At 40.3% G+C, this 26191-nt stretch overlaps 1 protein-coding gene and 1 long non-coding RNA gene across 2 annotated transcripts; both read left to right on the forward strand.

Annotated features, from left to right (window-relative positions):
• The first annotated feature begins 5877 nt into the window (after positions 1–5877).
• Positions 5878–7406, forward strand: LOC124871932. The gene is made up of 3 exons (XR_007039164.1): positions 5878–6544; positions 6613–6710; positions 6824–7406. It is a non-coding gene; the product is annotated as an uncharacterized LOC124871932 (long non-coding RNA).
• Positions 7407–9089: 1683 nt separating this feature from the next.
• Positions 9090–10179, forward strand: LOC124871993 (trace amine-associated receptor 13c-like). The gene is made up of 2 exons (XM_047371646.1): positions 9090–9259; positions 9363–10179. The coding sequence occupies exons 1-2, from the start codon at positions 9090–9092 to the stop codon at positions 10177–10179; spliced, it is 987 nt and encodes a 328-aa protein (XP_047227602.1).
• Positions 10180–26191: the final 16012 nt, after the last annotated feature.

The following is a 26191-nucleotide window of genomic DNA, read 5'->3' on the forward strand; positions in this document are numbered from 1 at the left end:
CTTTCAAAAGATTGTCATTTTCTTTGGCCAGAGCTTGCATGTCACAGAGATCAGCTTGGAACTGTCTCAATGGTCTGGTGACAAAAACTCTGTTTCTCGGGAACTTTATTCTTGCAGGTTTATGTAAAGTATAGGTAAAAAAATCTTAAACTTTTTCAACCGCTACCTTCTTCTCCATTTTATATTGCAGAATCCTCATTTGGCTCATTAGGAAGAGTAGTCGTCTTGCAATCAGAAGGTTGTGGGTTTGATTCCAGCTTCCTCCTGCCATATGTCGATGTGCCCCTGGGCAAGGCACTTAACCTCAATATTGGTGTATGAATGTGTGAGCGTTAGTGAGTGCGATTGGGTGAATGTGCCAAAAAGTGTAAAGCGCTTTGAAGCACTGCGCTGATCAGCTGTCTCCCATCTTCACAGACATTTTTAACACCTCACTGGAGACATGTCATGTGCCAGCCTGCTTCAAGTCTTCCACCATCGTCCCTGTTCCCAAGAAGACAAGGACCACAGGGCTTAATGACTTCAGACCCGTCGCCCTGACCTCCGTGGTGATGAAGTCATTTGAGCGCCTTGTGCTCTCACATCTAAAAGCCATCACCGACCCCCTCCTGGACCCCCTGCAGTTTGCCTACAGAGCCAACAGGTCTGTAGATGATGCAGTCAACCTAGCCCTTCACTTCATCCTCCGGCACCTGGACTCCACAGGGACCTATGCCAGGATCATGTTTGTGGATTTCAGCTCTGCCTTCAACACCATCATCCCAGCTCTGCTGCAGGAGAAGCTCTCCCAGCTGAGTGTGCCCGACTCCACCTGTAGGTGGATCACTGACTTCCTGTCTGACAGGAAGCAGCGCGTGAGGCTGGGGAAGCACGTCTCTGACTCCCTGACCATCAGCACTGGTTCCCCCCAAGGCTGTGTTCTCTCTCCTCTGCTCTTCTCCCTGTAAACCAACAGCTGCACCTCCAGTCACCAGTCTGTCAAGCTTCTGAAGTTTGCGGACGACACCCCCCTGATCAGACTCATCTCTGATGGTGACGAGTCCGCGTACAGGTGGAAGGTGGACCATCTGTTGGACTGGTGCAGCCAGAACAACCTTGAACTCAACGCTCTAAAGACAGTGGAGATGGTTGTGGACTTCAGGCAGAACCCAGCCCCACCTGCCCCCATCACCCTCTGTGACTCCACAATTGACACTGTGTAATCTTTCCGCTTCCTGGGAACCATCATCTCCCAGGATCTCAAGTGGGAGCCAAACATCAGCTCCCTCATCAAGAAAGCCCAGCAGAGGATGTTCTTCCTGCGGCAGCTGAAGAAATTCAACCTGCCAAAGACTATGATGGTGCACTTCTACACAGCCATTATTGAGTCCATCCTCACCTCCTCCATCACCATCTAGTACGCCGCTGCTACAGCCAAGAATAAGGGCAGGCTGCAGCGTGTCATTCGGTCTGCTGAGAAGGTGACTGGCTGCAGTCTACTGTCGCTCGAGGAACTGTACACCTCCAGGACCCTGAAGCGGGCAGGGAAGATTCTGGCTGATCCCTCCCACCCCGGTCACAGACTCTTTGAAACTCTCCCCTCTGGCAGGAGGCTGCGGTCCATCCGGACCAAAACCTCACGCCACAAGAACAGTTTTTTCCCATCTGCCATCAGCCTTGTTAACAAAGCCCGGAAACCACCCTGACACTCTCCCTTTCCCCCATACCCCCCTTTTTTGCTGACAGGACATCTGTAACCTGCAACTCTATGCGTTACATTAAGGCTCAGCTTGGACTCCTGCTTTACTTGCACTGCCATACTTGCACACTGATCATCTGCACTGTTGTACTGCTCTCGCACCCAATACTGCTCTATATTTACTCTCATTCACTTAAAACTGTGCACATATATTTATATTATATTGTAGATATGTTTATACTGTTTAATTTGTACTATATTGCACCGACTACGTCAAAACAAATTCCTTGAATGTCCAAAAACGTACTTGGCAATAAAGCTTTTCTGATTCTGATTCTGATTTGAGCGGTCTGAATGACTGGAAAAGCACGGTATAAGTTCAGTCCATTTACCATTTCTATACCCCCTAAACTTCCCGGATTTGATGAGTTGTAATATACATTCTTCATCATCCTTCCTTAAGACATCCCAGTCTTATGCTCACTGTGATGACTACTTGTTAAATAATGAAAAAAAAAAAAAAAACACCTGAGGGTATATTTATACTTCTTTTTATTTTTACCCGTGTTTAATAGAGAAACAGAAAAAACACATTCAGATAATAAAGATCAATTCAAACATTGCAATCTTTAAAAAAAAAAACAAAAAAAAACTGTTATATATGTATACCAGTAAAAAGCCGAGAGAGAATACAGAAAAGACAAAACAAGTCATCAAACAACTGAGATCAGATTGTAGCATTCTGAAGCAGAGTTAAGCTGCTTGAGACAGCAATTACCGCTCATCTTATTGTACATATCCGTGATTGCTATGGAAGCCTTGTACCGATTTCAGTTCATATAAAACCGTCTCTGCAATTGTTTTCACTCTGAAGTCATCTGCTTGTATGCGTCGAAGTGTCAGAAGTTTCTGAATAGCAGGAAGGAGCTTGGGGTTTATGAGTCGTTGCACGATGCGTTGAAAGTTGATTTGGTAATACTCCTCCTCTAATATCTCCAGGCACTGATGCTGTCGTTGGCTCGGGTGGTTCGTTATGCACCCGTAACAGGTTTCTTTGAGATAGATCAAACAGGTTATGTTGAATAAATGAAGAATAGCTGTTTTCACCGTATTGATGAGAGTGGTTGAGATCCAGCCGTCAATTTCATCGCCCTGATTACTCTCCTCCTCCTCTGGTGAATGCTGAGTGGCAGGTATCGGGTCTGGAGTGTGTGGGGAGGTTGAGTAGCTGATGGTTGCCTCGTCCTCCACGATCACCCTCTTGTCTTCAGGTTGGATGTCTGTGTGTACAGATTCAGCCACGCATAGCGGTGAATAGAGGTCGGGAGAAGGCGGATGATACGATCTGAGGTTGTATCCTGTAGGTGTGCCTGGACTGAAGAGGGATTAAGAGAGCTGCGACGATGAGGTAGCTGGTGAGTAGAGGTCTGGAGAAGGTGGATGATATGGCCTGGTGTTGAAGCTTTTATCAAGCTCAGGAGAGAGGAGGGTATATTCTTGCAGGTTGTAGAGGTCCCAGTATGGTGTTTTCCCGTATGCTCCATACATTCTCAAGGTCTGCTACCCGCCGTTGTGAAGAAGAGTCTGTGAGCTCGCAGTTAGACCCTGATATATAGCGCAGGAAGGGGGGAGGGTCCTCAAAAAGGGGGGTGAGTCCTCAAAAGCGGGTGGGCTTTAGATCCACAACAGGGAATGTCAGCATTCTTTTCACTGATATAACATCAGTCCAGCAGCGTGAGTTTCGGAAGAGGTTGGAAAGACGCTGTCTAATTTCATTCATCTTCTCAGCCCAAGCATCATACGGTAGAGCCAGCACTGCCTTGAATACACCGCAGTTCGGATGGAATGCCTCCAACACAAACAGATCTGAGGAGATCGTCTGGTTGTTCTTAAGTTTGCTTGCCTGAAAAGGCCAGCGGCCATTTGCTGTGGTTTTTGACCCCCACACTACACTAAAGAGAGGTTCTCTCGCAGCTATTTCAACATCGTACATGAAAATATACCCCCAGCTACTAGTCAGGCCATATGGTTCCAAATACCACTCTTCCTGCAGAATGTCGAACGGAGGCCTTTGTATCTTGTATAGCTAATATGTTGATTTCTTCGGGGCATCCAATTCACAGCGTGTATGCCTGTAGACAGTTACTGGGGTTTCACACAGAAGAGACGTACGTCTTAGCTGACCTGAGGCCTCTTTTTCATCCATTGTTGTTGGTGAAGATGGATCATCATCTGCAGAGTATGTTACGATAGGAATTCCGATAGGTATCTCAGATGAGGAAGTACAGGGGTAGGACAATGAAACTGAAACACCTGGTTTTAGACCACAATACTTTATTAGTATGGTGTAGGACCTCCTTTTGTGGCCAGTACAGAATCAATTTGTCTTGGGAATGACATATACAAGTCCTGCACAGTGGTCAGAGGGATTTTAAGCCATTCTTCTTGCAGGATAGTGGCCAGGTCACTATGTGATACTGGTGGAGGAAAACATTTCCTGACTCGCTCCTCCAAAACACCCCAAAGTGGCTCAATAATATTTAGATCTGGTGACTGCGCAGGCCATGGGAGATGTTCAACTTCACTTTCATGTTCATCAAACCAATCTTTCACCAGTCTTGCTATGTGTATTGGTGCATTATCATCCTGATGCACGGCACCGCCTTCAGGATACAATGTTTGAACCATTGGATGCACATAGTCCTCAAGAATGGTTCGGTAGTCCTTGGCAGTGACGCGCCCATCTAGCACAAGTATTGGGCCAAGGGAATGCCATGATATGGCAGCCCAAACCATCACTGATCCATCCCCATGCTTCACTCTGGGCATGCAACAGTCTGGGTGGTATGCTTCTTTGGGGATTCTCCACACCGTAACTCTCCCGGATGTGGGGAAAACAGTAAAGGTGGACCCATCAGAGAACAATACATGTTTCACATTGTCCACAGCCCAAGATTTGCGCTCCTTGCACCATTGAAACCGACGTTTGGCATTGGCATTAGTGACCAAAGTTTCGGCTATAGCAGCTCGGCCGTGTATATTGACCCTGTGGAGCTCCTGACGGACAGTTCTGGTGAAAACAGGAGAGTTGAGGTGCACATTTAATTCTGCCGTAATTTGGGCAGTCGTGGTTTTATGTTTTTTGGATACAATCCGGGTCAGCACCCGAACATCCATTTCAGACAGCTTCCTTTTGCGTATGCTGACATTACCCTGGATACCGTGGCTCTTGATACATCAGAAAGACTTGCTGTATTGGTCACAGATGCGCCAGCAAGACCTGCACCAACAATTTGTCCTCTTTTGAACTCTGGTATGTCACCCATAATGTTGTGTGCATTTCAATATTTTGAGCAAAACTGTGCTCTTACCCTACTAATTGAACCTTCACACTCTGCTCTTACTGGTGCAATGTGCAATCAATGAAGACTGGCTACCAGGCTGATCCAATTTAGCCATGAAACCTCCCACACTAAAATGACAGGTGTTTCAGTTTCATTGTCCAACCTCTGTACATAGACACATATACATATTTTTGGCACTAATGGAACCCCATATCACCATGCATTTGAGATAAGTGTGAGCTTTTTGATAGGCAGAAATGAAGGTTAAAGTTTTAAACATGACAACCATATATTTTAAGCCTTTATGGTCAAAGGGAGCTGCAGCTCTCCCATTTGCATATCTTTTTTTAATTCCTTTAGAATTGCAACCAAATAAGAGAACAATACTGTTTTTGCAAATGAAACCAGAGACTTAAGTTTAAATATTCTACTCACACTGTGTCCCAGAGCACGGTTTTTATTTTCCAGAGACTTTTGCAGAAATCCAGTAGAAAGTGCAAAAAAGCGCACATTATAGTCCAGACCGCTCTATCGAGATATGTGTGATGACATTGGGGGATGAACTATCACATGATTTTCTTGCACATCAATGCCCACAAGTGGAAGTTGTGTCATTTCCCCTTTTTTTTGTTTTTTTTTTCCTGGAAGTTGTTTTTCCACGGTAAACTTTGCTCGCACTTCTGTTTTTGTTTCGGCTTGTGTTTTAGTATTTATTGCCCTTTTACAAACACACAAACACAAAAAACAAAAAGCAGGAGGCACCAAACTGTACCTCGCTCGAAGCTTTGGAGCTTTTTACAGCTCCGAATGAAGGCAGGATTCCATTCACTCATCTAGTCTGGATTCAGCCGGAAGTGGAGATGAAACTGACTTTGACAGGATTGATCCTTCCGATGACATTTATGTATGTGTTCATGAAAATATACAATTGAAAGAATTTCTGTCGGGGTCTGGGAAATTGCTGCCTGCTGCTTACTCACCAGACGGCGCCGGAGCTCTTTGTGGGGGTGTGCAGCAGGTGTCGCTCATCATCAATCAGGCCCTGAGGTTTAAAAGGAGCTAGTCAGCACTTTGTTGCCTGAGTGTTTGCCTATAGTGATAACTTACTGGCCAAGTTAAGCTTGCTTAAACTCTGTGTTTTTTCTCCCAAGAACCTTTTGTGTGCTCCTTCTCAGGACTTCCTGACCACCTGGCTCCAGTCTCGGTGTTGTTTCTCTGGCAATATTCTAAGTACTTCTGACTTCAAGCTCCCTCGCTTATTAAGCTCCAGCTGGCTGACTCCAAGCTCCAAACCTCTAAGCAACCTGCAAGCGAACCTAGCCCACCCTCCAACCTGAGTCCTGAATCCAACACCAAGTATACTCACCTCACACTTTCATCCTGGAAAGGCAATCCAAACTTGTGTTCATCCAAACCATTCATCTGAGGATTTCAAGTTCTACCTGTACAAACAGACATTCACCAACCTCCCAGGCTCCGCTTTGTCTTCCCCCCTTTGGGCAACTTCCTTCAGCTCCACTCTGTAAGCAAACAAGATCTTCAAAATTCATCACTAACCCCATCATCCACTTACCTTCCTTTTCCATACAGTTGGTGTGTTTCCAGTCCAGGGTATGTTTCCTGAGTTGTTCTGTACAAGGGAAAAAAACTGTTAAATCTTTTTTCTGTCTCCTGAGTGTTATCCTAACGTGAGTCAAAGCAGTTAAAGTTACCATGACAATTTAACCATATTATGCATCATTATTTTAATATAAATGTTATGGATACGTCGAATACACAGTGTAAGTTTTTCTGTTTGCAGTGTTGATGATGAGGAGGAGGAGAGAGAATAGACCTGAGGCATCCAGTGCTCTGAAGAGAGGCAGAGGGAGAGGAAAGAGTCAGTCTTCAGAAAACAGGAGCTGCATCAGTCGTTCCATTGGCAAGGAAGTAACTGTGAACAGGAACTGTCACAAGGCCTATAACAGCTCCACTGGTCAAATTGAAAGCTAATGTTTGGCTGTGATTGCATTATTGTAAATTGTTTTTTGATGCTCATATTGTCTTTTTGCATTCTGATTTTTTTTTTTTTTTTGTATCTTGATAAAAAATATAATTTGAATTTGTGTTCATCTGTGCTAAAGTTTCAACACAGTAACAAACAATTACAGTTTTTGTTTTTGTTTTGCACTTTTATTCTTTAAAGATGGTCTTATGAACATATGTGTGCTCATAGGTATCTGGCACACTTAGAGATTTGTTTCCAATACTGTAATAATTTTTTTTTTATGTGCATATTGTCCTTTCTGAAGTTTTTCACAATGTTTATTGGGCTAATTATGGATTCTTTAAGACAGTGATTTGTGAAACTCTTACTTCTTGAATAAAATATTGGTAAAGCCTTGTTTTATTCTTGTAAACCAAACATCATTTGCCTTTTCATCACATAAGCTGAATATATTATACCTCTAGTAACTAGCATAACATTCGTATAATGTATGTATGCCATAAAGGGAGATGTAGACTATGAGTAACATTTTTTTTCCATTACAGTAGTTCAAAACATTTGCGTTGTTCTTCTTTAACACATTTTTATTTTTTTTTTCCAGTACCACAGAGGTCGGTCAAACAACAGGAATTCCTGTGATTTTGGAATGCTGGGCATCAAGGAAGGCTAGAGAAGACCTATATATAAGATTGTAAGTTATCGTTCAAGCAGACATCTCTTGCCCATCATTCAAAGTACATTCAAAGAGGAAGCTTATGGTCTTCTCCAGGGCGAAGGTTACAATCACATAACTGTGAACCATCAATCATTTTTTGTTAACCCCATTACAGGTCCTCAAAATAGAATCTTAAGAGATTTTGTGGTATCTGCAAGTCAACAATCTGGAGATTAAGAGGGAACCGCACAGAAAAGGAATCATAGAGATGGGCATCTTGGAATGCCTCTAAATAACATAAGAAAATAATATCCCGGGTAAACTGCGTGTGGAAATGTGTTAAAGTATCTGTCGGCAGCAGCCTGAAACCCCTGTACCTAAAATTGTGGTTTTATTTGGCTAAATTGTCTTTTTTTTTCTTCTGTTAGGAGTAGATCCTTACTTCTCTCTCTCCAATGGAACAATGTAGATACTTAAGAAACTTGAAGATGTTTTGTTTTTAAAGATGTGTTTTGTGTAGATTTTGTTTGCTGTAGTAATTATTGTGTAGTCTTAAGCTGTTTACAGTTTCAAAATTTATTTTAAAATTGAAATAAATCAATGAAGGTATACCATTTATTTAAACAAGGATACATTAAATGCCTGCCAAATCAAACTATGGTCTTAATAGTTTTTGAAAAAGGCAAGAAGAGGTTGTGATAAATACTTTATTAATAAAAACATAATGCATTTCAGGGTGTACTGTACTGCTTGCCATGCTCTAGTTAAAATGTAACATTTCAACAGTTCTTTCTTCATACCCTTCCTATGGTATAAATATCTTTTAATGAAAAAAAGTACCAACCAGATATAAATAATAGATATAACTCATAAAGTAACACGTCTGCCCTTACCCCACCTGTTAATGGACCCAGACAGCTCCTTTTTTACTCAAAAAACAAGTTAAGTGCAAAATGACCAAAACTGCAAAAGTAAAAAATCAAGGAGTAAAATGACCATCATCCACCAAATTCCTGCTCTCTGTTTTAGTAGCCATACTGAATATACCTCTGAAGAAAATAGCTTCCTGTCACATAACTACCTACACATGTTGTACTTCCTCTGACTTTATTTGAAACACTTCAGTAATGTTGACAAAAGCTAACTTACTTTTTTATTTAGTGACAAAATCTGCTAGTTTCCAACTAGTAAGTCCGACTTAAAATCTCCCATTACTTGTGGTGCTTTATCCTTATTGCACAGTAACATATTAAGATGTAATTTGTTAAAACTCCTATCGATAGTCAAGATTTCAACATTTAATAAAATGTGGATGAGTGTAAACCTTAATCTGTACAGACCAGAGGAGGAGATATGGGAAGTAAAAAAATATATAAACCAAGCCAACACAGAAAAATCTGCTTAGAGAGCTGCAGATGTCTGATGATGGCAACACAGGAAGAGGCTGAACTCTGTTTTCCAAAACTTAACAGCTCCTGCTGGAAGCCAACACTTCATTGGTCTAAAGCTGTGCTCCTGAACACAGTGCTGTCCTTTATCTGTCTGACCACTGTATTTCTCAACCTGCTCATCATCATTTCAATCTCCCAGTTCAGGCAAATATTAAAACAGCTTAACTTAAATGTTTAGAAATGTGAAGTTATTTTGACATCAATGTGTTTTCACAGAATATTTGCCTTTTTTTCTGTCTTATTCTAGGAAGCTTCACACCACCACTAACATCCTCCTTCTTTCATTGGCTGTGTCAGATTTCCTTGTGGGTCTCCTGTTGATGCCTGGGGAAATCTTAAGAAGCACAACTTGCTGGTTTCTTGGAGATGTCATATGTTCTCTCTATTATTACCTGGTCTGCCAAATTGTTTCTGGTTCTATTGGAAGCATTGTTCTCATATCAGTTGACCGTTATGTGGCTATTTGTCACCCTTTACATTATGCCACTAGGATCACTTTAGGAAGAGTGAAGTGCTGTATTTGTCTATGTTGGCTTGGTGTAGGTTTTTGCAGCATTTTTTATGTGAAGGATGATCTTATTCAACCAGGCAGAGGCAAATCCTGCTTTGGAGAGTGTACGTTTATATTAAGCTATCTGACTGGAACTATTGACCTAATTTTGACTTTTATAATTCCAGTTTCAATTATCATACTTTTGTACATGAGAGTATTTGTGGTGGCTGTGTCTCAGGCTCGTGCCATGCGCTCTCACATTACAGCTGTCACACTTCATTGTTCAGCAAACCCAGCAACAAAAAGATCAGAGTTAAAAGCAGCCAGGACTCTGGGTGTTCTCATTGTTGTATATCTAACATGTTACTGCCCATATTATACTTACTCCCTTGTTGAGACAAACGTGACCAGCACTGCATATGCGTCATTTTTGATATTTCTCTTTTATTTTAACTCCTGTCTAAACCCTGTCATATATGCCCTGTTCTACCCCTGGTTCAGAAAAGCTATTAAGGTCATTGTCACGCTGCAGATACTGCAGCCTGGCTCCTGTGATGCAAATATACTGTAGAGACACTTCAATCACTCTTCTTAGATCTCTTGAAGTAAACTTGATGTACGCAAATGACGCAAAATAGGACATTCATTTCTAAATGAAAATTGTCTTTGATTGATTGTCTTTAATCAAAAGCAATGAAGATTAAAAATAGATTTACAGAATATTTATATTTTTTATAGCTTAATTCATATTTAATATGTGGACATGTTTATACTACATTTTGATATTTGATCACTTATTAGTAACCAAAATGTAAGAGAAACAGGATATTTAGCATGAAAAATATTATGTAAAACAGAAATACTTTAACACTTTCATCATTGCTGCCTCTGGTACCTTAGTCATGTCTCAGTGTTTTCTGATTAAACTCTAAATCTTTAAAATCACTGAAAAGAAGAAAACAAATTTATTCCACTTTATTAATTTGGCACTCTGACTTGCATGTATGGTATTTTGTTGCAAAACGTTTATTGTTTCTAAATTGAACTGCTACATGAGCGTGATGTTAGGAATGGCAAGTCATCTTGATGTGGAGAGAAGTATGAGGCAGTTTTAGTGATGTGTCATTAGCAAAGAAAGTCACAACACAAATGACTTACCACAAAAAACCAATTAGGCACCAACATGGGCCCTGATTTTAGGGAAACAACAAACTAAACAGTGGTGATTCTCCTGTTTTTTCCTGTGTTAAATATTTACTGTACTTTGAATATCACATGGGTTTACATAAATTACTAATTTTAAATAAATGTGTGGTATTTTTTGTTTGTTGAAACTACAGAAGCAAGAAATATCAGGCATTGCCATAGATACAGAAACACAACTGTGTTGTGGTGATCATATAAAGTTACTTTGTTTGTGCAAAACTATCCTTTGGAATTTTTAAACCTAATATGTCCATCCAGTATAAGGCGTCTTGGAAAGTTACCCATTACCATGTAGGTAATTAGTTTTGCTGGTATCACTTTTTTTTTTTTTTTTGTGGTAAAATATAAAATTGCTGAGGTGACTTTTAATATGAAAATGGTTTTTTTTGTCTCAGTAGAAAGAAACTGACAAGTACAGTTCTAGTATGATTCTGGAAAATAAGTTTATTGTCTTTAAGTTCTGACAATCATCTTCTTATTGTTGTTGAGACAGAAATGCCAGCCAAGTCAAACCATAGTCTTAAAAGTTTTTTAAACAAGTCAGTAGGAGGTGGTAATAAAGTTATTTTCCAAGAGTCTTATTTTACACAGTTTCTTGCTGCACATGTATCTTTGTTTTTCTTAACCAGTTTGCTGTCAAATTTTCCACATTAACTAGTTGATCAGGCTGTGATCACAAGTCTTGTTGTTTGTAATTTTTCTCCTCTATCTCTCACAAAGTTATGTCAGACATTTTTAATGGTCTTAAAGACCAAAATCTATGTTTGGTGGACCTGAATCAGTAAAAAATAAGTATTACTGTGTTGAACGGTACACCATCTGCAGAAAAAGATTTATAGATTTTATGAATATGAATGTGTTCACATTTAAAAAGATGGCACTGTAGATAGCAGGCTTGGACCTTTGCTCTCTTGTAATTTGTGTGTTTTTGTTTGCATATTCTGCTCTAACCACAATTCTGTGGTCTCACACTAAAGAGGAACTCTTAAACACCAGACTGTTCTCTCATGACATTTTTTACTCCATTTTTATTTGACCCCAACTTTACTGAGACCTTGGTTGCCAGCACAGTGGCTCTCTATGGATCTACCAGAGACAAAAATAAACGGGCAAGTGCGCTCATGAAACTTCAACAGCGGGCCTTTGCGCTCCATTGCTCTCATTCCACCTGGCTAATGTCGGCAGTCTGGTTAGCAAATGGACAAACTGCTGCTTCTAAACTCTAAAGCCACCATCTGTTTCACCGAAACCTGCACACCCAAGACAAGGCACTTCTGATGCCAGGCTTGGAATGGACTGCAGGGCAGAGCTCCTGGGGAAAAAGAGAGAGGGACGAATTTGCTTTTATATATATATATATTACCGTAAAATAACTAACATCTTTTGTCTTTGGGGTCCATTTGACAACAGCAGTTAAAACTTCCTATAATTATGAAAATTTCAATTGTTCCCCAAATTTATGTGTTAGGTACTTCATGTTTCTTTGTTGGCTACTCAAATGGACCTTTAAACCCATTTTGATATGTAACTTCAACCTGATGGTGGAGTGGAGGCCTGAGGAGATAAGAAAGTCAGAAGGAGCTTGGAAGCCAGATGGTGGAGATGGAGTGGAGGAGGGTTGAAGCTCAGCTGAAGAGCAGGAGATTCTGCTTATGAAGGTATTTTAAAGCGAAGCCTGGAGGGATGATTGGCTGAAGAGTATTGCGGACCAGAAGCTGATTGGTTGGAGCAGAGAATGTGATGGAGTGGATTTGAGTCTTCCAAGTCGAATTTTCATCTAAACTCCATTTTTGGAATCAAAATAAATTTCTTTTATGAATGATAGTAACATGTTTTATATTTGGGATCAATTTGACCCCAGAAAAAACAAACTCAATTGTTGTTATATTGTCACGCCTTATTTATCTGTCATCAAAGTGTCTGACAAACAAGAAAACATGGAATGTATTTAGAAACATGGTTGCTGGAAGTATTGTCCTTCCAGTGTCCTTATGACTTGTACACTCCTGCCAAAATGAGGAACCCATTGAAAGCTTGTAAGCACATTTCACCCAATTCTTTCCAACTATCTCCATACACCCGTCTAACCTCTTAATTTGTCATCTCAAGTAAATCCTTTTTAAATGATGATGTTATGAACAGCTCAAATGCTCATTTTATGTCTTGGACATGGTTGACAGCGTATCTGGTGGAGCCTATAACCATTTTAATGAAGTTAACAGCACAGTGTCTGCCATGTTGCGGAAGTGGGGAGACAGACAACAATAACTTTTCATTTTTGGAAAGTAGAGTGCTTGCTGAAGGTTTTGAGTGTACTGGAGGGTCAATACGAAGTGATTCTCATCAGAGGAGGGTGCCTGATCAGGTTTATTGCCCTTTTGTAGTAATGGTATGTATGATTTCATTGGGTTGTATAAGGGTTAGGGCCCTAAAGCTTTTTTGAAGATTAAAAGATTTCATGTTATTGCTGGTTAGGGTTAAGATTGTTTGTAAAATATTGATACCTCTATGTTTTATACTGACCACAAAGAACACTGATACGTACCAAATGGTTACAGATCATGGAGCTCTGGAGAGTGATGTGAAAGCTAGAAGAACCCTCAACAAAGCCTGGGATCAGGGATATGAGGCAGGACCCACAAAGGAACTCTGAAGACTGTGACCCCGGAAGCAGCTCTGAAGGCTAGGACCCATGAAGGAGGCTGTGGTTAACCCAGCACCTCGGCTGTACGTCTGCAAAATCCCGGTTAGGGATATGCACATTTGCATTGCCTTTCCCTGAGTCTAGTGCTAGTCCGGACAGCACTTACTTCATCAGGCTCGTGAGAGCACTGCACATGCTTCACTTTAGAGAGCCTCCGCTGTAGACTAATGCACCAAGCTAGCCTCTCGCTGCATGACCCCATGATTTCGGCAGTTATGTGCGCCTGAAGCTTTGCTGACATGGCCACTCCAGTCATCATTATACACCAAACGTATCGGCAGGAGCTGTAACAATATTAAGAAAAACAATAGTAACAACAATTATTTTGATACTTTAAGGTCCAAAGAGGCCCAAATCCTGAAAAAATACCATTTAAATATTTGTGTTTCTTCAACTTCAATTTCTGTAAGTGAATTCAAGCAATCACGGCAAGTCAATCTGACCAATCATGATTTTCACAAACTACGCCCACACCCAAGAACCTCCCCCTATTTACTGCTGAGGCCCCTACATGTCAGGTAGCCTGCAGGTGGTCTGGCACATAGACCACGCTAATGCAAACGGTTTTGAATGACATGACAATTGGGTGCCTCTCACCTCCCTTTAATGTGTCTGGACTTGAGTGGCATTCATCATCTGGTCAGGGCACTATTCACAATGAAGCAATCATTAGTGTGGGATATAGCCAAAGGACATCCACTTATGTACCTTTTTGTGAGTCCTCCAGTATCTTTGTATCTCTGTTGTTGTCAACATTCATGTCAAAAACATTCATATTGACAACCCTCAAGACAGAGGTGCGAAGGAACTACATAATGCACTTAAAAAGATTTTCCCGAGCATACGTCTCCCAGTATGAAAAGAGCAATGACCATTTTTCAGCATCTCTACAAGTAGATCAAATGCCACCAGGTTTTATTCTGAAATCCCTCAAGAGGGGTCTTTAATGTTCAAAAAACAATTCCCCAAAAATGTTTTGCACTTTTAGTTTTACAGCACTTTAAACACGTCATGACATTTAAAAGGTCCTTAAGACTGGCTCTGTGAACAAAACGGCACAAAAAACACCTTTCTTTTTGCAGCAACTAATTAGCCTGCTGTCTGGCCAGTTAGCTAGCAGTGCTGTGTTATTTCTGGATAACCAGTCATTCATTCAGTTCAATTCAGTTCAGTTCATTTATATAGCGCCAATTCGCAACACATGTCATCTCAAGGCACTTCACAGAAGTCAGGTACATACATTCCAATTAGTCCTAACCATTGAACAGTGCAGTCAGATTCAGTTATTTATTCAAATTGGACAAAAAGTTTTTCTATCTAAGGAAACGCAGCAGATTGCATCGAGTCAGAGATTTGCAGCATTCCCTCCTCCCGGATGAGCATTTAGAGACAGTGGGCAGTCACTGGCGTTGACTTTGCAGCAATCCCTCATACTGAGCATGCATGTAGCGACAGTGGAGAGGAGAAACTCCCTCCAGCAGAACCAGGCTCAGTGTGAGCGGCCATCTGCCATAACCGACTGGGCGTTTGAGAGAACAGAAACACTGATCCAGGAGTACTTTCTATGGGAAGGAAAAGTAAATGTTAATGGATGTAGCTCCTTAAGTCGTTTCACCTAGAAAGAAAGAACAGATAAACTCTGAGCCAGTTTTCAAGGTTAGAGTCTGAAAGAGAGCACATAGAGTTAGTCACAGTAAAAGCTCAGTCAATTGCCATGTCTAGGAGAGAGGAAGGGTTAAACACTGAAAGACAGGGACATGTGGGTCATCGGTAGAGATTGAGCATTAAGTTGTTGCCGGCAGAAGCTTGGACGATGCCCCTTTCCAGAAAGATGTCACAGGTAGACACAGAGTCAGGCCAGGTGTAGCCTTTAGGAAGAGAAAAGAGGGAGAACATAAAGTTAAAAACTGAAATAACAGGAAATAATGCAGAATTAGAGAGTAGTGTGTGTAAGGATTATGATTATTGATTATTTAATATTTATCAAGAATTATAATTTAAAATCATAATAAATAAATAAAAAAATTTCTTAACCAAAATCATTACTTACAAATAGAAATCAGAGATGTTCTCTGGTGTTGTTATTATGGGCTCAAAGCTCTTTAATAATTACAAATTATTAACCAAACCACAAACTGTCACTGTTTATTCAGCCACTTCACTGAAGGTGGGGGAACTTCGACCTTCTTTTGACAGATAAATCATTCTTGCACAAAATAAACACAAACGCTTCTCTTAATTATATATATATATGAAGCCAAATAATCCTGATATACCATTATTCTGGTCCAAAAACCTTCACCTAACTAACAATCCTACACAAAGGGAATAAAAATGACTACCGTATTTTCCGCACTATAAGGCGCACTTAAAAACCATTAATTTTCTCAAAAAATGACAGTGTGCCTTGTAATCTGGAGCGCCTTATATATGGATCAATTGGTTAATTGGTTGATCCATACTGGTTGTACACGGCGCTCTGTCAAAATGTTTCAGTACGACTGGTAAACTACAAAGCCGCACCGCTTGCAGCATTACGGCTACCATAGTCAGGGGTGTCGCCGAAGTAATAGCGGTAAACACCTGTACTGTGCTTACTCCTAGTCCAACACCACTTGTGTGTATATAACGACCCCAAAATTGCACCTTTCAAGAGACACGCTTACGATGCTGAGTTCAAACTCAAGGCTGTCAGCTATGCAGTCGAACATGGGAATAGAGCAGCAGCGAGAGAATTCAACAGTTAACGTTACTATATTGTGAATGTACTAACGTTTGATTTAGTGCATCAAACTGTTTCTTTTACGTTTTTACTAAATCAGGGAAAAGTTCCCTTTTACGTTTTAACTAACGTTTGATTTCAACTTCAACTTCATAGACTCCAATGCATTCCTAACGTGCCGTTGGCTCTATTCAATAGAATTCTATGTAGAGGAGACCTTACCATGAGAGTGAATGGAGTTATCAGAACGCTGGTTTGTAGTGTATTACTAAAGTTTGACTGACTGACTTATCTGACTGTTTTGTTGACATTCTCTTTAGCACAGCTCCATCTAGTGGATGCATAACGCAACCCCAGTCAAACGTTTGACTGCAGTAGCTTCTATTCTATGCGCCTTATAATCCGGTGCGCCCTATATATGAAAGAAGTTCTAAAATAGGCCATTCATGGAAGGTGCGCCTTTTAATCCGGTGCGCCTTATAGTGCGGAAAATACGGTACTTAACAATAATAATGAAGGGAAAATATATGCGCATTTAGTGTCTATGAAGATCAAACCAGCGGTCTTATGGACAAAATGTGCAATTTGGGTTAAATGGAAAGAAATCCTCCTGTCATGTTGATGTCTCGATCGCAGAGATCAGCTGATGAAACGGTGGGGCCACGCCCCTTTAGCCACAACCAGCTGAACGCCCCAAATCTTGACAAAGAGTCATAAACTCTGAGGCAGGAACTCAGTGGAAAATCTCCATCAATAAAACTGGAACAAAGAGTGGTTGGGCGAGGCCCAGACTGCAATTGCTTTGAATGAAAAACTTTTAAAAGTCCAATTTCTAACTACTGGCTGATTTGAGATCAGCCGGACAAAACATTAACCACGCACAATTCAGCAGCGCTTGCGCACCAAATCAAAAAGATGACGAACCATTAGTGGACTGCATACACAAGGAGGGAAACTCATCTCCTTGGACATACAGGTCCTTCTCAAAATATTAGCATATTGTGATAAAGTTCATTATTTTCCATAATGTCATGATGAAAATTTAACATTCATATATTTTAGATTCATTGCACACTAACTGAAATATTTCAGGTCTTTTATTGTCTTAATATAGATGATTGTGGCATACAGCTCATGAAAACCCAAAATTCCTATCTCACAAAATTAGCATATTTCATCCGACCAATAAAAGAAAAGTGTTTTTAATACAAAAAACGTCAACCTTCAAATAATCATGTACAGTTATGCACTCAATACGTGGTCGGGAATCCTTTTGCAGAAATGACTGCTTCAATGCGGCGTGGCATGGAGGCAATCAGCCTGTGGCACTGCTGAGGTCTTATGGAGGCCCAGGATGCTTCGATAGCGGCCTTTAGCTCATCCAGAGTGTTGGGTCTTGAGTCTCTCAACGTTCTCTTCACAATATCCCACAGATTCTCTATGGGGTTCAGGTCAGGAGAGTTGGCAGGCCAATTGAGCACAGTGATACCATGGTCAGTAAACCATTTACTAGTGGTTTTGGCACTGTGAGCAGGTGCCAGGTCGTGCTGAAAAATTAAATCTTCATCTCCATAAAGCTTTTCAGCAGATGGAAGCATGAAGTGCTCCAAAATCTCCTGATAGCTAGCTGCATTGACCCTGCCCTTGATAAAACACAGTGGACCAACACCAGCAGCTGACACGGCACCCCAGACCATCACTGACTGTGGGTACTTGACACTGGACTTCTGGCATTTTGGCATTTCCTTCTCCCCAGTCTTCCTCCAGACTCTGGCACCTTGATTCCCGAATGACATGCAGAATTTGCTTTCATCCGAAAAAAGTACTTTGGACCACTGAGCAACAGTCCAGTGCTGCTTCTCTGTAGCCCAGGTCAGGCGCTTCTGCCGCTGTTTCTGGTTCAAAAGTGGCTTGACCTGGGGAATGCGGCACCTGTAGCCCATTTCCTGCACACGCCTGTGCACGGTGGCTATGGATGTTTCTACTCCAGACTCAGTCCACTGCTTCCGCAGGTCCCCCAAGGTCTGGAATCGGCCCTTCTCCACAATCTTCCTCAGGGTCCGGTCACCTCTTCCCGTTGTGCAGCGTTTTCTGCCACACTTTTTCCTTCCCACAGACTTCCCACTGAGGTGCCTTGATACAGCACTCTGGGAACAGCCTATTTGTTCAGAAATTTCTTTCTGTGTCTTACCCTCTTGCTTGAGGGTGTCAATAGTGGCCTTCTGGACAGCAGTCAGGTCGGCAGTCTTACCCATGATTGGGGTTTTGAGTGATGAACCAGCCTGGGAGTTTTAAAGGCCTCAGGAATCTTTTGCAGGTGTTTAGAGTTAACTCGTTGATTCAGATGATTAGGTTCATAGCTCGTTTAGAGACCCTTTTAATGATATGCTAATTTTGTGAGATAGGAATTTTGGGTTTTTATGAGCTGTATGCCAAAATCATCCGTATTAAGACAATAAAAGACCTGAAATATTTCAGTTAGTGTGCAATGAATCTAAAATATATGAATGTTAAATTTGCATCATGACATTATGGAAAATAATGAACTTTATCACAATATGCTAATATTTTGAGAAGGACCTGTAGAAGCTCCGTGGGTTTCCACCTGCGCCGGGTGTCGGCGTGGTCTTCGATTGGCAAATAAATCTCCTGATCTTCTCATATCAGACAGATTTCCAGCTTTAAAGCTTTTCCGGGATTGGCCTTGTGGAGCAAAAGTTCACCTGCAAGCTTTTGTCTCTACAGATATAGGCCTCTGTTGCGCTGTCCTGTGAGACAGGTGGGAAATGGCAACAAAACTGCATCTCAGCCGGTTTATGCTCCCTGTGATGTCAGAGCTGCAATGTCTGTTGAGCTGCGCATGTCAAAATGTGCGACCAAAATAGATGGCCCCAACATGTGACAATGTAGCGAAGAGGGTGAAATTGGTCATTATGTTCTCCAGCAGCCTAACTCTATTGCAGCATAACTACAGAGATAGCTCAGGAAAACCTAAGCCACTAACTATAAGCTTTATCAAAAAGGAAAGTTTTAAGCCTAGCCTTAAAAGTAGATAGTTTTCTTCATAAAGGCACAGAAGAGAAAAATTACCACTATGGAAGTTGTGGACGATATTTAGCGGACCAGTGACATGGAAATGAAATATTCTTCAGACAGCTGCGTTGATTAGGATGATAAAGACGATGGTGAAGATTAACTTCAGAGGTGGGGGGGCTTTTTTTTGAGTATGTTAGTGTTTCTCCTTATATGCAGCAGATTTGCATTTCATGTTTGCTGTTTCAACAATTATTACTTATTTTACATTTGTAATCAATGTTGTGTAGGACATATGTCTTATAGTAAATCTGTAAACAAAAATCACCCATCCCTCCTTCAGTACAAAGAGGCTACATGGCTGTTTGAGTGAGACTGATTCAAGGCTTACCAACCACAATATGTAGAAACATTTAGAGACTAATCTTCAAAAGGTTTGCATGTACAAAACCAACCACAAACTAGGTTGCGTAAGCAAAGCTGATCTACAAACTAAGTGCAAATTAAATTACGTGTGTAAAATGAGTTGAACATCAGGCGCAAACCTTTTAGTGTGTTTGCCTTTATGAATATGCAGAACATATGATCATGACCCAAACGTGCAAATTTTTGGAAGGAGGATTTGCACATCAATTCCATTACCACCCACAACCCAATTTATCAAACATGAAATGGATTGCAGGTGCTGTTTTTGAGTCTATATTTAGCACGTTTGAAATGCAGTTACTAACTGGCACACAAAAATGTCTGCTCTCACTGTGTCAGAAGGAGGCATAGATAGAATGACAGGTGATGGAGAGACAGAATCTTCTGTATCTGTGTCCACAGATTGGGGCTGGGTCTGATTTGGAGCCAGTCACAAACAAAAGCCATGTTATATCTCTCATGATAAAACGTCTTGCAACAATATTGTTCTTGCATCTGGATCATTCCAGCGCACCATTGCTGTCAGTAAGATCCTCTGCTGCTGAACCGTGCAAAAACCTGATCATGCAGAAGTGCGCAAAAAAAACTGATCATCTGCCAGAGAAGCACCAAAGCTTTTTAGCAGGGTAAAGAAAAATCTAAATTTTTAAGGCAGCCTATTCCATGTGGTGAAAAAGACAGTGTATGCTTTAACCTTGTCACTAAACAGATCATATTGCATTAGTGACAGTAACATTGTGTCATTGCAGAGTAATTAGAGATGGATCAGTTTAAATATGTTTTTTCAATGTGAACATATACCAGGGGAGGATTTATACAGTAAAATGTATTTTGTCCCCAGAAAACAATTTAAACAAACATGTTGTGTATTGTTAAAATATTGGCAAAACAAATAAAATAAATTCAGTAAAATAATTTAAACGTTTATTTTTATGCACATAAATGTTAAATTTAAATTTGCAGGAATATTATGTGATGTTATGTTTTAAAATTAGCAAAGCTATAACATACATATAGCCAATTCCTACAACAAACTTAAAGGCTTCGATATTAAAGGGTTGAATATTGTGGCTGTTTATGATAAACTCAGAACTTGTCAAATACACTCAAAAACAAAAGAGCACGGTGAGTCTCCAAAAATAATTTAATTGTCATATTCTATCAGAACCAGGGGAGTCTAGTGCAGGCACAATCACAGTTTGAACATAAAGTTTGAACAAGTTTATTGAAAGTACAGGCTGATTTAGGATCCAGCAGCTGTCTGGTCTCAGTGGGTCGGCACACTGGGATGGAGATGACGGTAAGTAATAGAGAGGATCATAGATTGTTGCTGAGATAATAGAACTCTTACTTGGAGGTGAAGAAGAGAGTTCCGAGAGGAGATGAGCAAGCCACAGAGACTGAGGTTGACAGGTCATTGTACTGTGTGAGTGGGCTTCTCCACGTGGTCAATGGTATTGGAGGGTGGACAGGCAGGCAGTGAAAGCAAACAGCAACACTAGTAGTAGATCCAGGAAAGTCACATGACTGAGGTAAATTTATCTAACCATTTACCAACCTGGCAGGAGGCAGAACCACAACGGGTAATCAAGAACTAGACTCATCTGACAGCAACCTTGAAACATAAAAGTAAGGACAATGAGCAGTATATACACACACACAAGGTTGTATGGAAGCAGGGTATGGGGGGGGGGGGTGTCCTTACCGTGTCCTGTCCAGCAGAATAGCGCTCAGAATTGTTGTCTGAGTGCCTAGAAAAAGCCCAACAGATTTACTTTCACAAGTGGAGCATTACAGCTAACGCTTTAAAGCTTTAAAGAAACTTTATTAGAAACTGCTTTTGGATTATTATAATTGTTAAGGACTCAGAAACAGAAATGAAAAGGAAAAAATAAAAACACAAAAGAGAGAGAGAGGTGGGGCAAAAAGGAAAAGGGGAGAGAATGAGAAAAGAATGGAGGAAAGAAAGAACGATGAAGAGAATACAAGATAACCTGCTTGCTTTGCTCTCATTAGCAAAAATAATTTACTACTAAGTACGCAGGGAATCATAATCGCTGAAGTCAAGCGGTTGGAGAATTTCTGTTTTGATGACCAACTTATTTTTTAATGAACATGTGCACATATGTTTTTTATTTTAACAATTGTGTCATGGCATGTAGTAACGTCTTTACTACAACATTGTGTGATGTGTAACTGTCTAAGTGACTCTGCAGTAAGTTTATCTTTGAGTCCAGGTGGTACAAACAGATGAGTGATTAGTGGACAGCAAAAAAAATTGTTTTTGTTTGTGCTTAGATTCGCTGGCTGAGATGAAACACAGCATACAGGAAGTGGAGGAAGTGGTCGGAATTTGGAATCACTTCTATTTCAGCTTCGCACAGCTTCACATACACTACATTGTTGTATTTCCAAAGTCCAGTAGGTTCATTTCAGAAAATAAAGAGCATTTTGTCATAAACAAACCTTTTATGTAAAGATCGAATGTTTTGCTATAGGTAGGCAATTGGGAATAAAGACAACTCTTATTCCAAGTCTTATTCAAAAGCCTGTTTCAGAATCGTTCAAGAATGCAACTCTTAACAGTTTGTGTGTGTTAGGGTTAATGCTAACGATTGTCTGATGAAAACAGAAGTTTGTGCTGCCGCTCTCATTCCTCCACAAAAGGCTGGCACCCCATCTCCAGCCTCAGCTCCCAGTATGAGACTTTCTCCATTTTATCATTCAGCATTGTTTTTTCTTGAATAATGTGCCTTCTTTGTGGTCTTTTTCAGCTTTAATGAATTCAAAAGTGTTTAAATGACTGTTAACTTTTTTCAAATAGCTAAAAGAGGTGTCCCGATGTCTTCAACCAACCGTAAACTGGTGGACTTCAATGACAATGTTTCCACACACTAAGGTTAGTGCAGGTTTGCTATAAAACCTGTCATACTCATTGTCTTACTGTTCATTTATTTTCTTTAGTGTCTTTGCATCACACAAGGATAACACCCTTATGATCAACTGTCTCTCTTTGATGTTTATTGTCACTTGGCTTTCCTTCATTCGGGCCAACTACTATTCCAGCCGGAGTGGCACAGAGAGGTGGAGGATCTAGGTGGATAACGACAACACCAGGAGAAGCTTCTAAATTAAAGATATCTTGATAGTATAGGTTTAAATTTTGCAAGTGTTTTTAAATTCTCCAAGTCTTTAATTTTGCAGAGGTTGAAATTTTAACTTAAAAAAAAAAAAGTGGTCAAAGAGATTTTATATATTGCAATATGGGTCTTTTATTTTTTGTTTTTTAAATTATGTCAGAGACTAAATGTACATCCTTCAATCAAACGAGGTGTGAACATTTTGACAGGTGGAGGGGACTTCCGGTGGCGGGACATCCTAGGGTGGGACTTCCGGTGGTGTAACTGGATATCGTCATTAACCGGATGTTGTCATCACAAGGAAGCGAATCTTTCTAATTGTATGTTTTTTTACATAAAAAAAAAAAAAAGACGTAGTTATTCCACTTTAAAGGTCACTCAGGTTAATGCAGGCACGTCACACAAAATTCTGATAAAAAGAGAGAACCTGACAGAATTGTAAATTCATTTTGTTTTAACGCCGGGGTTATTTAGATGGATGTTTTTACATAAAAAAAAACAAGAAAGACAAAAAGTAAAGATAGAACCTTTCTTCCTCTGCTCAAATGTTTGAGTAATCTAATCTGCACCAGCAACTTGTAGAGATGATCTAAAACAGAGAAACAAATAAACTGAAAAAAATAGTTAAAAAGTAAGCCAAACATGGAATTATCTAAAATTTTATGAGTGCTCAGTATGCTGTTTCCAAATTAGAAATGGATTCTACAGCTAAAAGACTTTGTTTGGAATCATGAGAGACTCTATTTGATAAAAATGGATGATAATTTTAATTACTTTAAACTTTTCTTTTTTCATCTTAGAGTGATAGTTATTGAGGATTTAGAGAAAACAGTTTTCTCCTCATCCCACGTGGGAGCCAGAGGTTGTATCCTGGAGGTGTGGTCTATGTTAAACGTCACAAGAAACTGAAATAATAAAAGTAATAAAGTCCTCAGACACAGCTGTTTCTTGTGTATTGTCTCAGACAAAGTCTTCACACTGACTGTAGTCAAAGTAATTAAGAGGACTGTGGTCCTTTCTGGCCCAAAGTCTCGAGCATTGTCTCCGACAATTCACATCCCCTGTTTATTGAATTAAAGCGTCTGCGGCTTTGCTGAGGTGTCTCGGGGGGGTGTGGCCAAGGGGCGTAACTATGCACATTGATCGGATTTCGTCATTGGAAAAAGAGAAGGTTGCGTAGTCAGTCATCCTGGTTCTATCGACAGATACAACGCAATCTTTACGGGGAGATCGGCTTCAAATCTGGTAGTTAAAAGTTTACTTTTAACCAGTTACACTGAAATATTTTTAGAACACTTGTAAAGGGAAACAAAAAATGTCGGAACATATTTCAGGAAACGAAGAAGGTGGTGAACATTCTGCTTCTATCGAGAAATACAACGCAATCTTCAGTAGTAAGTATTCATCTGTAAGAATTCCTTAAGTGCTTGTGAATGCTCCTTGATAATAATAATGTTTAACTTATATTCTTTAGAACCCACAAGTGACGAGCTGGATGGTATCGTTTTAACACAGTCCGACTACGGTAATTATTAACTGCAACAACATCTGATTTAGTCAACTGGTGAATGCAGCTTTGTGATTTAAAAAATAAATGAAATAAATTCTACTTACAGATTTAACGAGAGGCGTAATCCTGAACATTGGAGAGGTCATCGTTTGTAACTGTCTGCCTCCAAAAAAAAAAAAGTTGAGACAGAAACCTGTCTTTAAAAAAGACAATCTGATCCCTGCTAAACATATCCATGAAGGAGAGGGTGAAGCCATTCATGTGCCACAGTCTACCATCCTTGCATAAGGCTAAATATTCCATATCAAAATGATTAAAGTCAAACAGATTGAAATCGCGTGTTCCTGTAAAAGCGTTATGATCCAATAAAGCAATCACCACATACTTGGGAAAGATCCCTAAGAAAAGATTATCTTGGTTGCACACCCTTGAATTTTCAGGGATGGAATTTGTTTTACATTCACACGTGAAAGTGGATAGAGAGCTTTTGCTTGGATTAAAGCTGTAGTGTGACCTAGTCGTACAGCTGGAGAGATGGTAACTTTTTTGATGAAAAGAGATGCTCCTGATATCCTGAGACAAAACAATCTTTGGCTCTTGTAAGTTTAATTTTGAGGTCAACAGAGTTTAAAAGAAGTCTCTCGCAGAAAAATATGTCTGCATGCAAAGGTCCTAGAAGATGTACCTCCCTGAAATTTGCCGTAAAGCCTGCTCTGCTGTTAAGACCGTGGTTAGGGCCGTTAGTTGTAACAATAGAGTTCAGAGCCCCTGCAGTGTCTTTGAAAAAAAGACCAGAGCTAAACTGGCTTTTTAAAGAATCCTCAGAAAAGTTTAACAATGTCTCAATCATGGCTCTATATGGATGCGTGGTGCTGGATTGTGAAATCAATTGATCTCCGAGAGTGACGTCACACTGACTGATGATGGTATTTAACGGGTAGTTGATGAGCCCTACAGGTGCATCATTCGGCAGGTTTGTTCCATCCTCGTTAGTAATTTTCACTCTGAGATGCAACAGCATATCGTTGAGATCTAGATACTTTTCTCCATCTCCCGGAATGAAAAACTCGATTGGGCCTCCATCGGTGATTGCTGATCTCGGCTGGATCTCGGTATAAATTTTATCTTCAATCGATAACTGCGTTATTGGGCAGAAAATAAGTCCAACTCTGCCAGCGTGCACTCTGATGATTTGTTATGTAAAAGAGCCATTATTTAAATATATCAAAACTTGCAGAAGACTTCCGTCCTCTTAGTTTGTCAGCTCCGACTGATCTCCTTTTTCGTGCTTGTCATTGTTTTTTAACCGTCCTTAAACGATTACCAGGGGGTCTTGCTCTGGGTTTTTGGATAAAACCATAATTCATGAACCTTCCTGACCATCGGTGTGTGTAGAACCATTCATTTTACTCACGGCTCTACCTATGATGTCCAAAGCGATATTTGATGCAGTCGTTTTAAGATGGGGTTTTGCAATAGCAAATCCTTTTTTAACCAGAGGGGATACAAAGCGGAATAATTTTGAAAATAATGATCCAATTCTGCGTCCGTACATGACCGGGGCCCCATAAAAACCTGGCAGATTACCACCTGATTGACTTACATAGTAATTTACAAAGCGATTTGGATCACGTCTCAGACTTAGATGTGGCATGTTCTCTCTTGCCTTCTTGGTGCACAGTGTTGAAGGATCAGGGGGAATATGAATGATAACCAATTGGTCTTACATGTTATATATATCTCTGGAATAGTTTATAGAAATAAAATTTAACTCATGCTATTTTGTGATATCACCGGCCTGAAGTGTAGTCTTATGATGGTCTTTCCGTAGGCGAAATTTAC

The sequence above is a fragment of the Girardinichthys multiradiatus genome, chromosome 7, assembly GCF_021462225.1.
Source record: "Girardinichthys multiradiatus isolate DD_20200921_A chromosome 7, DD_fGirMul_XY1, whole genome shotgun sequence".
Taxonomy (NCBI): Eukaryota; Metazoa; Chordata; class Actinopteri; order Cyprinodontiformes; family Goodeidae; genus Girardinichthys; species Girardinichthys multiradiatus.

Coding starts and splice junctions, on each gene's coding strand:
- LOC124871993 (XM_047371646.1), top strand. CDS start 9,090: ATGGCAACACAGGAAGAGGCTGAACTCTGTTTTCCAAAACTTAACAGC. Junction 9,260..9,362: donor ATTTCAATCTCCCAGTTCAG/GCAAATATTAAA, acceptor GTCTTATTCTAG/GAAGCTTCACACCACCACTA.